This window comes from Ambystoma mexicanum, chromosome 10, assembly GCF_040938575.1.
Source record: "Ambystoma mexicanum isolate Mex_15411 chromosome 10, UKY_AmexF1_1, whole genome shotgun sequence".
Lineage (NCBI taxonomy): Eukaryota > Metazoa > Chordata > Amphibia > Caudata > Ambystomatidae > Ambystoma > Ambystoma mexicanum.
In genome coordinates this window covers 117407176-117425998 of record NC_090932.1, presented here as the reverse complement: position 1 = coordinate 117425998, position 18823 = coordinate 117407176, and the positions used below count along the sequence as shown (strand labels likewise).

Genomic DNA, 18823 nt, shown 5'->3' with positions numbered 1-18823 from the left:
CAATAAACGCTTTCATTTTTTATACCTGATACCCTCTACAAACATCCCGTGTCACAATGGACTAGGAACCAGCCCGGTGTGTTTCAATAAGATATTTATTAATTTATTATTTAATGTCAAATTAGAATCGACCAATTACAACAGCCACCAATGTTGTGGCAACACAAAAATGCAATGACTTCTATAAAGCGATCAGGTTGATATACTTCCTTTTTTAATGACAAAACAGAAGAACAACAATTCAACATACAATGATAGTGCAAGAGGTAAACACTCCACCTGTGACACTCAACCCCCAAACATCAATTGGACTTTATTACTTAGAATGGAATTCAGTGGCAGGGAGTAGGAATACAGGGGGAAAATCGGTTTTGGGGTGGTGCCACAGAAACAATATGGGGAGCCAGTAAAAAAGGGGAAAATGTGTTCTTAGCAAGATGAAAGAATGGGGTTTTTAATTATTTCTCACAACTGCTATGGGAAAGAAATCGAAAGACACAGAATTTGCGTATTTGTACTTAACACATGGGCAAGGGAAAGAAATGCAAATGGGAATTTATTTGTTACCTCACATTAGGGAAAGAGGAACAGAAGTGGAAAATCGGTTTTTGGGAGGTTAAGCTCAATTTCAGTGGGAAAGGAAATGCAAATAAAATTTGTTTTTACTGAGGGTGAATGACAGGTAGGCTTAGGGAAATGGGTTAGCTCACAAAAGGAAAATCGGTTTTTGGTTAGGATGACAGATGCAATGGGAAAATACAGCTGCAGATGGAAATGTGTTTAGCAGGGCATAATTTAAACACGGGGACACATCTGTTTCTCAGATCACAATTGGATTAATTATTTGGGGCAACACTTAATTATACCAGTTCACCAGGCACTAGGAGAAGATGGTTGGTTTCAAATTCCAACCATAAAAATCCTGTGAAATGGGGAAATTAATTGATTTGCTTACAAAATACACTAAGGATTTGCACAGACAAATGAGGGGTTTTTCAATGGGGATTTGCTAACCTACACAGGCAAACAGGGGGAGATCTTCAATGGGGAATTGACTAAAATGCACACACAATTGGGGTTTTCATGGGGAATTTTCAATGGGGTAAATATCTACTACAATGCAACAATAATAATGGGCCTTCACACACTGTTTTCTGGGGTTTGGTTTACTCGCAGGAGAGGTCAGTACTGGAGACCAGGGAGCATCGTAGCACCACTGCTGGGACAACCAATGGCGTCAGCTAAGGATTTACTTTCCTCCAAGTGGTCCCAAGTCAGCTATTATGTCTCTTAGCTCCTCTGCAAGATTAGGCCTCACTGCTAGTGCTGGGATTGGTCAGATTTTGGCAGCAGCTCATCCCGATGTTAGTGGGCAGAAAAGTCCTGATTTGAGCCAGATTGACATCACTAATGTGTCATAGTTCTCGCAGAAGGGATCAGTTCTGTCACTAGTCTACTCCCATCTGTGTGCCGATAAGTCCAGAATTCGTAGGAGTGTTTTGGGACACCAGGGGAGGAGACCACTCCATCATCCTTTGACAGGAGGGTTTGGTCTGGTTCAGGGACACGGACATCTCACTGCATGACAAGTGCCCTTAATCTCCATATTTTGACACATATGGAGGCATTTTTGAAACCTATATTTTACTGTGAGTCAAATGACGGTACTCAGGAGTTTGTATGTCATTCCTGTGCGGAGCTACAGTTTTTCGTCATTTACTCCAGAATTATATCAGTGAAAAATGGGTACCTTCATGTGCAGCATATGAATCCTATTTTACATGTTTTGTGAAATTTGTGTCGTTCTCGCATTCATACAGAGGGCCACATTATGTTTTTATTACCAACATTTGCTATGTTGGTCTCACCCAAATAGTTTTTAGATGGTGAGAAGAATCTCGCTGACAGCTTTTCAGAAATCCTACCATGACTATTGTGCGACAAATATTACCAATTTTAAATGATGAAAACCATTTCTCCCAATTTACACAGTAGACAATGAAACTACTCCTTAAACCTGGCGACCACCCTTGCCATGTGCATGTTTCTGGCTGTGATGTCAAGAGGGGTCCTGTGTTGAGATTAGCTTGCACATTCCAAGAGATAATGGCCAGCTAAGGCAAGTTTTATTGTGGCCTAAGTGACCTGGGTCATAAAAGCTGGGGAACAGAGTTGCCTTTATCACGTCCACACCGCAAATTTGATCTCTATTAAGTATTTAAGTTTGTATTTTTAAAGGAAGGCCTTCATGTCTGCAATGAGCCAGCCTAAATCTCCATGTCAACATGCATTTTGGGATTTAGTTTCACATTTGAAAAAGTCACCATAAGAGGGAAACGAAACCACTGGCAAGCAACCCACTCAGCCAACATTACCTTTTAACTCACATTTTCACTTTAAAATGACCTTTGAAAGGCACACAATTTTAACATGGATAAATGTCCCTGCAAAGTTGGGCCTCATAATTACAGTTTTAGGGGCTTTTCGTGCCCATCTGATTGTGCAGAGTGTCACTTCAGAGCCAAAATCAAAATGTCATTCTGTTTGATTTCAGCCATGAAAGGCCTTCATTTTACTGCATTTCAACATCCCCTTACATATTCGGTACACTGTTTCCTCTGTGATGGGCTCATGATGGACAGAAACCAAGTTCATATTTGACAGTTTTGCACCCATTTGGATGAACATCTTTTTTAGTTTAAAGGGAAAAAGGAATTCTCATTTATTTAATCTTCATGACAGAAAGCAATCTGCTTCCCTGCAACTGCAATACACAATGCTGACATCCCATTGAGGGTTCTGTGGATCGTTGTTTCTGAGAATGTAATTTCAGCTCTCCAAGAATTTGGCAAACCTTGCCACAGGTCTTTCCCTTATGCCAGGCAGTTGGCATTCTTAAATTTCTTTAGGTTTTGAGGCTCAATTTCACTCCTTCTCGCTTTGATTTCATAGCCTAATTTTCCACATTATTCCAGCGCAGGCCTCACTGCTTGGGGGCATGTGCCCCTCTGACTCTGGCCTTTTATCTATGGCATCCAGGGGCTATGTCACCCCACAGACCCTTTGGTACCCCTAAGATCAACTTATACATTGCAGAGAGAGGCTTCCTTCCTATCGTTGTCTCCATCTCCTTTCTTGCAAGTCCTGATGATACCTAACTATTTCTCATGTGCAAATGCTGATAAATTTCTTTTATTTTTTATTTTTATGTATTGATATTCAAATTACTTGCCAGCGTTTTATAGTGTTAATTAAACAATCCTGACCGGTATCAACTAAGATAGTTGGTGGTCATTTCCGAATATATCGCCAATCTCTTTCAATAACTAAGAACAACAAGCTGTAGCCTCAAGAAGAATTTAATGAAATATGACAAAAGCATTCAGGTTAACAATTGAGTAAATATGTGAGGTGTGGAGAATATCGAGGGACTGAACAAATTAATTCAATCTTGAGATAGAGGTCTCTCAGTTTAGTACACATACAATCCAGCACAATGAATCTATGGCTTAGCAAGAGCCACCTGGTTTTCAGACGCACCCTTTTCCTGCCCCACACTGAGCAATGCCACAGGGACATCATATTGAGCAGGAATAAAGAAATGAATAACAGAAATAAGGTTCTCAGTAGCTACTGAATAGTTACTTGTGGTTTCAACAGTTTACACATTCCTGTGCAGCAATGCACACTTATCATTTTTATTGCTAGAGCGCTGCCTGTGACGTTACCCTTCTAGGGCGTATTGTTTGATTTCTACAACATATTGCAGATTTGCAGTATTTTATGTATGGCTTCACGTAGTATTGGTCGATATGTTTGCTTCAGAAAGCTTTCAGGGCCATTTTGTAAAGTTGCAAGTAGTTTCTGACACAGATGAACATAGTGCATGTTACTATGTGACCTACGTGCTGGGATCTGCACAGCAAACGGAGGACTGCTGGCCATCATATATCTATGTGCAATGAGTCCTCTTAGAGTATTCCGAATTATGCTATGTTATCTTGTCCAATGGTGGTGTTCTAATTTCTGATCATGTTGCATTAGGTGTGTGACAATGAGCTGATGTGCCAGTGCGAGGAAGGCTGGGCTCCTCCCAACTGTGACAACGCCTCTGGACAAAGTGAGTACAGGAACATCTGCAAGACTGCTAACACTTCCCTGCAAAAGTCTCCCTTCAGCCTCAAGATGTGTTCAAGGATGGATTATGTTTTTTCTCCTTTTTGTATTTGTTATGACTTTCATGGTTCTAAATGCTTTAATGGTGCAAATTGGATTGCTTCATTACTACTTCCTCCTGTGTTCAATGCTTCCTCATCCAAGATTCCTTTTTTTCCTCCCATTTTTAATCTGATCTGACATGGTCACTGAACTTATTTCCTTCAGTACAGTTACTCTTTCCTGTTGCTCCTCTCTCCATTTTGTAGAACTCCTTTTTCACTCCTTATGTCCATTGGTCAACAGTGACCCCAGAAGTGTGACCTTTTTTATGCTGTAGATTTGCAATCCAGTGATATTTTGTTACCTGCCCTCCCATGGTCTGTTTCAATCCCCTCTCCTGTAGTCTTCCCCATCTCTGGCAGTAACCTTTTCTTCCATCTGCATGGTCTAAATTCTGTATGTGTTCTTCTCTTCACCGTCATGCTCACAGTACTGTTCCCATGTATTCCTAATGCTTCCCATTGTCCCTCCTTCTGCATGCATCTCAAGCTTGTGCTCTTTCATGTGGTCTCTTCGACCATTAGGATTGTGAGGTCAGTCAGTCAATTAGGATCATGTGATTGCTTGACCCATCTCTCCCATATTCACTTCTTATCCCCTACAATGTATCCCTTGGAGCCTCCTTGTGCTCTTGGATGCCATCACATGTGCTCTTGTTTGCCTCCGTCCAAGCATAATCTTGGTTTGCCCCTCCCTCACATTCTGTTGCAACATCCCATGTGAACGTTTGGTTGCCTCCTCCATTTCATTCACTGCACTACACATTATTTTGGCTTCCTCTTCCAAAGGAGGTCACTGTTCTCCCTTTGAGTCTTATTTGCACTCTCATTTGCATTGCTAACTGTACAGGTAGACCTGCTGTTAATTGTTGAATTGCCTCTGCTCATTGGATTCTCCTTGATAACAGTGCTCTGCCTACAAAGTTATTTACCTTTCCACATGCTCTGCTTTTAATGTGAAAGAATTGGCTATTCCTTTTCAAAAATCATATTTACAATTTTCAGGAGCTGGTAATATTCTTTTAACAACCCACTTTCACATCTTGCAGATATCACAATCATTGTTGTTGTGGTTGTCGTAATTGCCATCACCATTCTTGTGGTCATCGTACTTTTGTGGTATCGCGGAACATTCAAGAACAAAGCACAGAGGTAAAATCTGTTTGTAGTTACCATGTCTTTTATTAAAACAAGCTAGTAATTTGCAACAATTGAAGATGGATAATGGTATTATTTGGTAGGATGTCTTTTGGATGGGGTTTCCAAAGTTTGTCATACTCGGTCCACCCTTTTATGTCACAGCATGTACCTTTTTAGTTCCATGTTAATCACAGACGTGGACCATTCACACAAAGGTTTGTAGATATGTCTGCTATGCACTTTAACAAAGATTTCTTAGAGAAGGTTGTCCTTTCAGGAAGCAATGTGATCAATATTCTTGAATTTGCATGTTCTTTTCCCATTTTGATGCTGTCACTGCTAGATGGATGGTCTGGTCTTTCCATTGGCATTGATGGAGAGGTGTATACATGTAAAGAGTAACAGAGTAGGTTTTATATGGAAGCTGTATTAGGTTATTTAAAACATTTTGGTGTGAAATCTTTACTTTTGAGTGTGTCGTCAAAGGAATCTAGGAATATCATATGCATATTTTGCATATCGATCCTTCATATTTGCCAATCCTGTTTCTGTTAAACCAAATTTTGCAACAACATAGTCACAGCTTTCTTTCATAAAGAGCTTAAAAAAGCATAGCCCACATCACCATAGGTTGGGGTTTAACTTTATTAAATTCTAGAATAGTATAGGCGATAGGTTGAAGGAGTGGAAGTGTCCTACATACATCCAGTCGTGCCCTACAACCCACCACCTGAAGCCTAACTATCAATGTGTGCATCCGTTTGGTGGCATGTGAGATTCTTCCAATTAATCAGAATCCAAATTGATTTTGTAGCAAGCTGTGATAAAGTAGGATCATTTGTTGTTCAAATTTAAGAAGTCTTCTAGTATAACATTGTTTGTGCCTTTGAGGCCAGAATGTTCATGTCTGCATCTTATTCTGCTTAGAGACACATTGGGTCTTTTGGATTCATCAAACGGTGTTTCTGAAGATAAATAATAGCCCCTCTAAAAATAATTCCCAGATGTAAACCTCTTATTTCTTTTCAGGACTCAGCCAACTACTGTGTCTGGTGTCAACAACCCAGGATTTGAAAAAAAAAGGAACCCGCCTGTGATAGTTCACACCCCAGAGGTAAATGGATATCTATATGTACTAATAAAGAATAAGGGAAAAGGTTCTGTTTTTGGTCTGTCCCGCTGAGCCCACCACGTGGAGTTCCACCTATAACGTGCCTTTCTGTGAAAATAATCTAATGCTGACCAAAGGAAATATTTTCAAGGTCCTCTAAATCTTGTGTTGATGGTGGTCTTGATTCTGCAGTGTCAGAAGGGGCTGTAAAACTAAAAAATAAATGAAGCCAATTAAAAGTTCTTGGGAAATTAAGAAAGAAGCCAGTGAGCTCTTCTAGTGCTCCAACATCTGCTCCTTTTTTCTGCTCTGATTGTTGATGGAAGGATGGAGGTGTGTAGGGGATACAAATGTCACTTTCACTGTAAAATGTAATTGGTGGAGTTTTTGGCCAAACATGGCATGTACATTGTATAGAAGATGTAAGACTACATTTATCCCTTTCTGAAATATAATGGACTTTTCTGAAATATAATGGACTTTTCCCCCAGCCGTACTAATGTTCAAGTACGCAATTCTGTGGCATTTGTTTGCTCAACCAGAATCATGATGTACTGAGTTACTGGACATCTGACATGTACTTACCCTGCCGCAGCACTATTGAACATTCAAATGTCCAACATTTATTATGTTATATTATCTCTTGTGTTGCTCAATTCCTCACCAGATAACCCCCAACTACTCTCATAATTACGCGTTGCAAAGCTTTTTTTTTTATTCTTTCAATCTCTAAATCCAATAATTCTATCAGCTTCTGGGACTGGTTGATTTAAGAAGTTTAACAATGGAATACTCTTGCAGGCATCTTCATAGAGAATGCATACTTTCAGAAAATATGCTATCTACCTAGAACCTTTGGGTTTGAATCGAATGATCTATGTGACCCTTTTAGCTAGAAAGTTGTGCAGGGCAGAAACCTAAATGCCCTTGGGTTGGACAATCTGTTAACCATTCTTGCAAACTGAAGGCCATAGAGCCAGAACCATGTTCATTTTAGAAAATCCTATTTCCCCAGAATTTCCACAATACATGGAAGAAAAGTTCTGATTGCATGTAAAATTGACATTTAATTGACCTAACTGGATAAAACCTTCGAAAATTGCTTTAAGTTACTGATATTGAATCAATCTTCAATTAAGATTTTGAAAGCGCACCTTGTCCTTTTCACTTATTTCCTTTTATCAGAATAAAAATACAAACAGATCTTTGTGAGATTGCGCTAATGTTTGCATCAGTAGAATGTATTTCTTTTTTTTTTTACCAGTTTTGCATAAACTTTATGTGAAGAAGAACCATTGAGTCTGAAAGGGCATTGGCCAACATCTTTCCTCTGTTCATTATTTTGTCAGATTTTTTTGCATGAACAGTTGAAACATGAGGTATCTGAATACCAACATGCTTGTGCCATTTTTTTTTTTTTACCAGTGTTTTTGTGAACAGACCAGAGTGAATAATATGCTGATTTGAACATTTGAAATATTTGCCTCGTATTTCTTTTATTAAGTCCATAGTGACTTGATAATACATTATCAGAGTCGTTGGTGTACCCTTGAAACTTTGTCTGGTGAATGATTTGCATGATTTTTTTAAATTCCTGAAGCCTCACTTGTGATAGGTGTGACCAGAACTGGAAACTGTAACACAGATTGTTTTTGGTGTGTGTGTGTGTTACATAGCAACACATGTCATTTGTGTGCTTTATTTGATCATCACGGGACATGGGGAGGAATTATTACAGAACCTTGTTCTGGAATCTTCATGGAGTTGAATTTTTTTTACGCCACTTTGGATTTGTGAGCTGCCGAAGTGCATCCAGTTTACATATTTTGATGTGGTGCAGTAGTTGCCGCGCTATAGTTAGGGTGATTTTTCTAAACAAAATGTTTGTCATGGACCCCCGAGACAGGACATTTTGGGAAAGATTTGTTACAAAATGAAAAAAGTTACTAAGAGTTAAAAAAAAGGTTTTTGGCCTACTCCCATTAATTTTGCCATAGAGAAAAAGTCAACATTTTGTAGAACCTAACCGCAAAAACAACTAGAGGGAATTGCACCAGATGAAAACAAATTGGGCACGAAGAGTATTTCCGGGACAAGTTTTGGGTTATTCCGTCCAGTAGTTTTTAAAACATTTGACTGGGGAACAGGGTGCCCTCTTCTACCAAAATTATCTTTTTCTTTCTGGCTGCTTTGCAGCAGAGAAGCTTTAAGAAATGAAATTTCGCCATTTTTTATTTTTGCTCAATACAAGCGATAACAAGCGGGGGAAAACTAAAAATGGGAAAAGGTTATTTGGAGGAGAAAAGGATGAAATTGCATCAGGCTATAGGTGAGAGGGGAAATGAGGATACTTTGATGAATTGAGGGAAGCCATCCCTTCTCCCCAAGCTAGCTCCCCTCCCCCTGGTGAGAGTAGGTAGGTGAGCCCACTCTGCATCACTGTCCTTAGGGGTTGAGGCAAGTGGGACCTCACCGTGAGAGATTGCCCCTTAGGAGACAAGGACTCCTGTTCCTGTGATGAAACCCCTAAGCCAATTCCATTGATGGTATACATTGGACTATCTAACATATCAAATGCTTCAAAGTACAGAGTCTTGACTTTAGAGAAAGCTAAAATGTGCTATCATCAGGAAGTCAGAAGTTAGCTACCCACTATGATGAGTAGTTTAAAGAAGGCGTACTCCTCAAACGGAAGGAGAGAAGAATGCATACTGAAGCAAGGGAGGTCCCCTGGTAGTGTAACATCAGTAGGAGGCTGAGTCACAGGGGAACACAGAGCCTGCAAAATACCAAATTGCCTGGAATCAGCAAAGCAAACCTTGGAATCCTGGCATGCAAAAGAGAGGGAAAGCCGAGAAAACTGGTGGCGGCATGGCTATGAGACTGTTGCGGTAGGCAGGCTGCCCGTTCAATGACACCAAAACCACCCTGGGGAAGCCACAGCAAGTGGCACAGCTCCCTGTCGAGACACTGAGAAACCGGAAGAGAGAGTGTAATTTGTACGGTGAGGACACCAGCAAGAACAAGCCGAGCATGAGACGGAGGAGAGGAAAAGATCCCAGGCCCATAAGAATCCTGCAGACATTCCCAAACAGTATGGAATGTAATGGGGAATCCTGGACAAACAGGAGACCAAAAGAGACTCAGTATATGCTTCTAGAAACTCGTCCCAATAGAAGTGAGAAAAGGTAGGAATGTAAGGTAAAGTTAAAAAACGTGAAGTTCCTTAATGAAAGAAAAAGAATAAAACGTGTATCTCAGAGGGAGATAGATGGAATTGGAATGCTAGGAAAATCTGGTCTTGGTAGAAGTGAGAGAGGCTTGGAAGTAAAGTTAAGAAACTTGAACTGCCTCAATTAGAGAAAGAATGACAGATATCCATGACAGGGATATCAATAAGATGAAGATACCAATACCCTGGAAACCGGGAAAAGTTAACCCTGGGGCAAGAGTCAAAAAGAGGAATGTAAGAGAGAAAGAATATGATAAACTGAACGCCAAAGAAGACCTGATGATAAATAAACTACAAGACAAAACAGGCCAGAAAAGGCCCAACTATAAGTCTCCAGGAAACCAGAATCATCCAGAAAACTGTACTTTGCCAGCTTATGCAAAGCCCATTGAGATTGATCCAAAGATTCAACAAGAGTCAAGGAAAGACATTTTTAAAGATAAAAGTACATTCCAGAATCCCATGACTTCTCTACACAGCCTTCTAAGAAAAGTCATGAAAGACTATCTGAAAATTGCATATTAACAAGAAACCTGAAGACTAAGAAGACAAGTGTGTCAAGCACCCATCAGGAGAAGGGGGGTCATTCTCCCGACCTTAATTTGTTAAGTTAGTGGTAGGGTCAGTTAGCATTTGCTTTTGGACAGCAGACACATTCCTTTTTGGACGTTCACAGATGATTGACAAGCACCGTAGTTATTCATATAGGTAGGGAATACCCCATAGCGATAGGGATAGTTAGGCTTTTATATTATTATTTAATAAATACACCTGGCAAATGTCCGCTGAAAGTTTGTCTTTCTGATCTGCCACAATACTATGTGGAATTGGGAGTTTAGGGGTGGTCTGGGGACCATGTTACAGTTGAAACCCTTTTGCATAACCTTGAGAATACTGGGGGAATCCTGCAGGATAACCATGGCTACAACGAAAGACGTGATCCGGAATTAACTATCACATGAAACGAAGAGCGATGGGGGTTAACTGGAGAGGGGTAGGTAGGGAAAAGCAACTGACGGGAGTGGGGGAAGATGTAAGGAGGAAGGGGCTCTTGGTGAGTGACTGTGAGGCTGGGGAAGAGTTTGTGCATAACCATTGGAATGTCATGGCAATACAGTGGTTATGGGTAGTTCATAGGCACCACGCGTGTAGTTCAGTGACCTTATCAGGGCAATTCCACAGGAATCGGAAAAGTGTTTTAAAAAGGAATATTACACCTAAAGTACCCATATCTACTAGGCAGGGGTTAATGAGTCTATGTGCCACTGCCTATGGGCAAAGGATATGGCTGGATGGCCCTAAAGAAACCTATTGGTGCAACATGCACAGTGGCCACGACTGAAGGCCATGGCTAGTGGATACCAAGGAATTCTATGTGCAGAACATGTACCGTGGCCATGGCCGAAGTCCCTGGCCAGTGGAAACCTAAAGGTGGAACATGTACAGTGGCCAGGACAAAAGCTGTGGCTAGTGGGCCTTAAACCTATTTGTGTAACATGCATAGTTGCCACGGCTGAAGATGAAACATGTACAGTGGCCAGGTCTAAAGACCAGGGCTAGTCTGCCATAAGAAAACCTATAGGTGGAACATGTACAGTGGCCAGGGCAGACGGTCATGACTAGAGGACCACAATGAAACGTATCAGTGCAACATGTACAGTGGCCACGGCCGAAGTCCATGGCTAATCTGCACTAAAGAAACCTATTGGTGTAAAATAGACCCAGCCAAAGGCCTTGGCTAATCTGCACTGAAGAAACCTATTGGTGCAACATGGACAGTGGGCACAACCAAAGGCCATGGCTAGTGGGCCATCCTTGGCCACTGGCCATGGTGAAATTCCATGACTAGCGGGCACTATAGAAACCTATTGGTGCAACATGGGCAGTGGCCATGGCCAAAGGCCTTGGAGAGTGGGCACTAAAGAAACCTATTGGTACAACATGCACAGAGGCCAGGGCCATGGCTAGTGGCTTTTAATAAACTATTATATAACAAAACCCTTGAAATTCAGTGGATGTGGGAAGTGATCATCTTAACTCAGCACCCCCACGCCCCTGTTGCAAAGCCCATGACGTACATAACAGATGGGATGCACAATGACATTCAAAATTAGAGGCAGTCTAGCCATCTCAGTGGGTTGAGTGCATGCTGCTAGGATGTGTGTGTAAGTGTGTGATGTGCAGGTTTGAATCCTGGCAAGGCACACTCAGCCTTCCATCCTTGGGATGTCGATAAATATATGCCTATCAGATGTAAGTAAAGCACTTAAAAATACAAGCTATATAAAGAACACATCTTTAAATCCTAATGGTCATTAACAGGGGGGGAACGCCAAGTTAAGATGATCATCACTTAGCATATCCACGGAATTTCAAGTGTTTTGTTGCATTACGTCTGATCTCCTTAACTGTCCTTTAACTCAAGTTCGTTCAGTGAAAATAATATATATATATATATGTATGTTATTGCCATTGGAATAGCTGCAGGTGTCTGCAACCTTTGGTTGTCCAGATGTTTTGGACTATAACTGCCAACAGCCCTAACTTGCATTGTCAATGGTGAGGAATCATGGGAGTAGAAGTCCAAAGCTTCTGAAGAGCAAAAGGTTGCATACCCCTATGCTAGTGCTGGTCACAGTTAAATTTTTAGACAAATTGTCAATGAAGCTACAGAAAATTGCTTCACTTTTGAACATGTCTATGAAATTTAAAGATTCCTCAGTTAACCTTTGAGGCAGCTGCCCCTGCTAGATGGCTTAATATGTTTTTAAAAATGTGTTTTGATTGTATTTTGATCAGTATTTACATTGGGGTTTCTCATACGGTTTCTGATAGAGGGGGAAAAACATTGAATTCCAAATATTTTAAAGTTGGTCACTTCAAGTTTGAAATTATTGACATGCACTGAGATATAATCAGGAATGGGTACACTGAAAAATAATTGGAATCCTAACTGGAAGATTTTGCTATGTATGATGCAAGTTTTACACAAACTGTACATGTACTTGCCAAAAATGTACATGCATGCTACTATACCTATGACAACTCACAAAAGTTAGGACTGACATTGGTGTGAATGCTCATATTTATAGAAGATGTATGCAATTTAAATCTCATATACATGTCTGAACACTGCTATAGTCCTCTTTGGTGTATTGAAAACTCACATCAAAGTTTGAACTTATTTTATTATCAGTGTTGATGGAGGCATCTAAAACATAAGAAGGAACTTTATACCAAATCCGTATACAGTGTACACTTGCTTGCCAGACACTTAACACAACACACACTTCTACACCTTACAACACACACTCTTACGCCCCATATTTTATGAACACATGCTCTTACACACAATTATGACATACTTTTAATATGTACAAGAAATGTATTGGAGTTGTAAATTGTGCATATGTATGAACAATAAAACATTTATAATCATCACACTTACACACGAAACCCTCATACGCCTTAAACCACACACACTCTTAAAACACATGCACATAGTGCACATACATAAAGAAGGAAAAATGGACTTGTGCTAAATTAATGGACATTTTAGATACAAACTCAAAAAGCAAATATTGAATTTGTATACATGCAGGCTACTAGATGTATAAAACACATCAAAGATCAGGGGTAACTTTAATGTTACTTTTTATATGTATAAAATAAGTATACAAATTATAAATTCCTTGAATGTATGAACTGTAAATGGGTTTACATGTTTTACCCATTAGGTTATCAGAGTATGAACACATGGCATACAAGCCAAACACTGAAACAATATGCATATACAACATACACTCATGCTATACACCCCACACAAGAAACACTGAAATTAACTATGAAAAATATTTTGAATCAAGAGTGAAGGTTCATCCCACAGCACTCACTGTATACTACTAAAAATGACATTTGAAAGTAAAAATGCTCATGCCATACCGTTACAGTTCCAACACTAACAGTCACTTCAGGTTTTACACCGGTTACATCAATACATTTATTTGGCTGCTCTAAATCAGTTGTAGCTTAAGTATTGGTGGCATGTTTAGACTAAACTAATGCTCTTGTTACAATAGCCCAAACTTTTGAGATATATAATATTCAATGAAAGAACTTAGTTAAAGGTACGTTATGGTTGCAAGTAAGACCGAAAACCCCCTGAAATTCACCAGTTATGGTAAGCTAAGCAACCACAGCTCGCACCACCACCGTGCACTGCTAAGACTAACACCCAGGGCATCAAACATGACATCACAAATGTCATTGATGACCTCACTGATGACATCACATGGCTGGCTCCCCCTTTTTTTCCTTTACTGACATATTTAGGCCACATGGTTTTCTTCAGTATCAGTCAGGAAATAAAAATTGAAAAGGTACTATATTTGTAGACTTATACCTCAAGTATTTTCTTACAGTAATTCCCTTAGGGTCCAGTCACATCATATGAAACATATACATGAGGGAAGACACAGGCTTGAAAGACTAAGGTAAGCTAAGCAACCATAACTCGTGGACCAAATGAAGAAGAACGCAGCCACAATTGTCTCTGTGCAATACGAGAAAATATGACTTGAGAATGTGGAAACATTTCCATGACCTTCCCAAGTCCTTCTTTCATCGCAAATTGCAAAGAAATTCCTGACGCATGTCCTAAACTGTTCCCTCTCCAATTAATTATATTCAAGTCTGGATGAAGTTCTGTCTCCAAACTAGCACAGAGAGGTACCAAGTCTAGCCACTTCATTCCACGCACACCATGCCAGTGCACTTCCACATGAGGGAATCCAAGATCTGCAGCTATCCCACAGTGTTGTGCATGCACCTCCAACCAATGTATCCATGAGTCTCCCAAAATCCACACAATCTGTTTCTGAGAAACACAGCCATAGCTAAATGTTCCTCTCTCAGGAAAAATACCTTCTGACAAACTCTATCTTTACACAACACACCCACCAAACTTTACTGACCAATCAATTGCTCTGCTCCTTCTCATTTGCATGCCTCTCCACCCCAAAATCCCTGTATGTAATACAGTGTCCACGGACTACCGCCATGTCCGGACATATCGTAACCTGGACAGCCCTTCTACCATTTCCACTTCACTCTGTGCCAATCCCTCATTGGATACAGCTAAACAGTCACACAACCATCCACCAATCACATCCAAGACCTCTACATCTAACTGCATCATCAGAGTTCAGCACTTCAAATGTACTGTAGATTACAAGTCTCATATCATTGGAAAGCACCTACTACAAAAACTACTGTAGAAGTCTCCAAGATTTCTACTTGCAGCTGCATGCATATCCACATGCATGAATACAAACTACAGGTATGCATATTTTCTGCACAGTACATGTACAACTCTTGTAAAATTTAAACCGAGTAACTGCCACTTAACCTGTATAGCCTATAAAATGAACTTATTGTCATTTTTTCCATCTACTATAATCAACTGTCACTTCCAAACCTATCTACTATCGCAAAATGTTTTTACACACAACATTATACTTGTAGAAAAACACTAAGTAGTGTATTATAAAATTACACACTGCCAGGATAAGGTCATGCACCTTCATACACTCACACAGAAGTAGAAAACACCACATGTCACTATGAAGAAGATATAGAAGACTTAACTGCACTACAATAAAAACTAAACAAAGAGCAGCGCACTGTTTTAAAGAAGTAACAAAAGAAATTGCACATGGTATACAACATGAGAATAAAGAATGTACCTGCCAAAATTACAAACCTATACTACTATATGTCAGTGGTAAAGCTGGTTCCGGCAAAACATTCTTGATCAAAATCATCAGCAAGTTCCTTCAACAATTGACAAACAACAAACTGTCAGCTGTTGTAACTGCACCCACAGGTTTAGCTGCCTACAACATAGGCTGTGTCACTTTACACCGATTACTACTCCTTCCAGTAGAACACCAAAACAAATTAGATTATTACAAACTTTCTACAGAATCTGCAATGGAACTACGCAGAGTTTTGAAACAAATGAAAATGCTACTAATAGATGAATTGAGCATGGTCTCCAACCTAAAGTTGGCTTTGATTCACCTCAGAATGCAAGAAGTACTTAAAACAAACTACGAAGAACTCTTTGGAGGAAAACACATTATTGTTTTCGGAGATCTTCTTCAATTGACACCAGTGAAAGGTGAACCTATTTTTAAAACCTTAGTACACAAACTCTGCCGTGAAACTATTGGCAGCATAGGAAATGTCAACCTTTGGCAACATTTCCAATACAAAGAAATAACAGAAAACATGCACCAATCTACAGACCTCACCTATGCCAACATTTTAAAAAGTATTACAGTTCTATCTCAAGAAGCACAAATAATATTAAAAACCCAGCACATCCATGCACTTGCAACTCATGTGCTACTGATGTTATGGAACAATTAGCGCTGAAAAATGTCAATTGTATGGCCTTAATGCCAACTCTTGCAAGCTGTTTCAAATTCAATGAAACAATGTTAAAAAAAGAAATGCAACCAATAATTGAAATTTGCTCCACAGACAAACTGGACGTACATGGTATTACACTACCAATGTGTCAACAAGCCACAAGACTAAGGGGCCGATTCATAGAATTCGGCGCACAAGTGGCGCACGCGGCTGGCGCACAGTGTGCGCGTGCGGTAGTCTGCGCCAGCCGCGTGCGCCGAAACACATTTCCGCGCACAGCGTATTCATGGATTCCAGCCACCAAAACCAGCCGTGGCGCACAGTGGCGCAGCGACCTTGCAGCAGCGCCAGTTACGCCCCCAAGAACGCCTTCCGCGCAGGGAAAAGCCATTAAAATCCCCAATCCAGCGCAAAGGGCTGCGCTAACCCTGTACCAGCACGGCAAGCGGGCTACGTGTATTACAGGGGTTCACGTGAAGTTTCACACGCGATTTCAGCAGGGTACGTGTATTTCAGGGGTGCGCGGGAAGTTCCACACGTGAATAGCCTGGGCGCGTGTATTTCAGGGGTGCGCGGGAAGTTCCACACGCGAATAGCCTGCGCGCGTGTATTTCAGGGGTGCGCGGGAATTTCCACACGCGAATAGCCTGGGCGCGTGTATTTCAGGGGTTCGCGGGAAGTTTCACACGCGATTTCAGCAGGGTACGTGTATTTCAGGGGTGCGCGGGAAGTTCCACACGCGAATAGCCTGGGCGCGTGTATTTCAGGGGTGCGCGGCAAGTTCCACACGCGAATAGCCTGGGCGCATGTATTTCAGGGGTGCGCGGGAATTTCCACACGCGAATAGCCTGGGCGCGTGTATTTCAGGGGTTCGTGGGAAGTTTCACACGCGATTTCAGCAGGGTACGTGTATTTCAGGGGTGCGCGGGAAGTTCCACATGCGAATAGCCTGGGCGCGTGTATTTCAGGGGTGCGCAGGAAGTTCCACACGCGAATAGCCTGGGCGCGTGTATTTCAGGGGTGCGCGGGAAGTTCCACACGCGAATAGCCTGGGCGCGTGTATTTCAGGGGTGCGCGGGAAGTTCCACACGCGAATAGCCTGGGCGCGTGTATTTCAGGGGTGCGCGGGAAGTTTTACACGCGATTTCAGCAGGGTACGTGTATTTCAGGGGTGCCGGGGAGTCCTACATGTGATTTGACAGTGTGGGTCCTCCCAGGTGTTCCCTGTACACCCTCCCCGGCCCCTGCAGGCAGCCCACCCAACATGGGCATGCCCCCCAGCAAAGGCACATGTCTCCTTGAACTAATGAACACCAACTCATGTCCCCCACCACCCCCACCCCCCAGCACTGTGGGGCACCTGCCAGCAGGCCCCCACCCATGTCCAACTCATGTCCCCCACCACCCCCACTCCCCAGCACTGTGGGGCACCTGCCAGCAGGCCCCCACCCATGTCCAACTCATGTCCCCCACCACCCCCACCCCCCAGCAGTGCAGGGGCACCCACCACCAGGCCCCCACCCATGTCTCCCACCACCCCCACCCCCCCAGTCACCAGGGGCAGCCTCCACCAGGCCCCCACCCATGTCTCCCACCACCCCCACCCCCCCCAGTCACCATGGCCAGCCTCCAACAGGTCCTCACAATCCCCAACACACATGCACGTCAGCGTGTAATACGAGGAAAGGGCCATGCGCGTAGTGGAAACTGCACGTCCGCGTGTAATACGAGGAAAGGGCCTATGCGCGTAAGTGACGTGACGCACGCAGGTGTTACCCTCATTGCACGTGATGACAGAACACACGTGGATTTCCACCAATCGCGTGTGAAAGTTCCCGGCACCCCGGAACACACGTACCCAGGCCACTTGCGTGTACGCACACTCCCCTCCAATCACACGCGATGACACTCGGACCGTATCCGAACACGGGAAACACGCGCACGGCAAAAGACGTGCACAGGCGTCAACGCGTCTGCCACACGAAGGCAGGCGGAAGCGTCCCCGCGCACAGCATAAAGGTGCGCGCAAACAACAAACGCGTATATACAGCTACGATGAATGCCCCATTTGTCGCTGCACTGATCGTGGGACACCGCAGGAGGAGGAGAATAGCCAGGGCACGCATTTTCGCAACACGGACAAGCCTTTTTGGGATGCCTGACGACCAGGTCTATGGCAGGTATGGGTTTCCACCCCATATCATCCTAGACCTGGTCAGGGAGTGGGAAGATGACCTCACATCCCCCACCCTTTGCTCCCAAGCATTGAGCCCCTTGGAGAAGGTGCTCAATGTCCTGCATTTTCTGGCCACTGGGTCATTTCAGCGGACCACTGCCATAGTGGGGGGGGTCTCACAGGCCACGCAGTCACGCTGCCTACACCAGGTACTGGCAATCATGACAGCGCGCCCCTCAGTCCGCAGGCACATATACATGCCCAGAACACCCGCAGAAAGGCAGGCCGTTGTCCTGGATTTTTTCAGGGTGGCACACTTCCCCAAAGTGCTCGGTGCCATAGATTGCACCCATGTGGCCCTACGTCCACCTAGGGCCATTGAGCACATCTACCGAAACCGCAAGCACTGGCATTCCATCAATGTAAAGGTGGTATGTGATGCAAAGGGAATCATCACCTCTGTCTATGCAAACTACCCTGGCTCCACCCATGACAGTTTCATATGCAGAATG

General features: G+C 42.5%; 1 protein-coding gene across 2 annotated transcripts in view; it reads left to right on the top strand.

Moving 5' to 3' along the window:
• LOC138491214 (zinc metalloproteinase-disintegrin-like VLAIP-B) overlaps positions 1 to 18823 on the top strand; it is a 253879-nt gene that overhangs the window by 195114 nt on the left and 39942 nt on the right. For both annotated transcript variants that reach the window (XM_069617601.1, XM_069617600.1), the window contains exons 18-20: positions 4045 to 4120; positions 5267 to 5369; positions 6387 to 6471. In XM_069617601.1, the coding sequence (XP_069473702.1) occupies positions 4045 to 4120; positions 5267 to 5369; positions 6387 to 6471 (264 nt within the window). The remainder of the gene's footprint in view (positions 1 to 4044; positions 4121 to 5266; positions 5370 to 6386; positions 6472 to 18823) is intronic.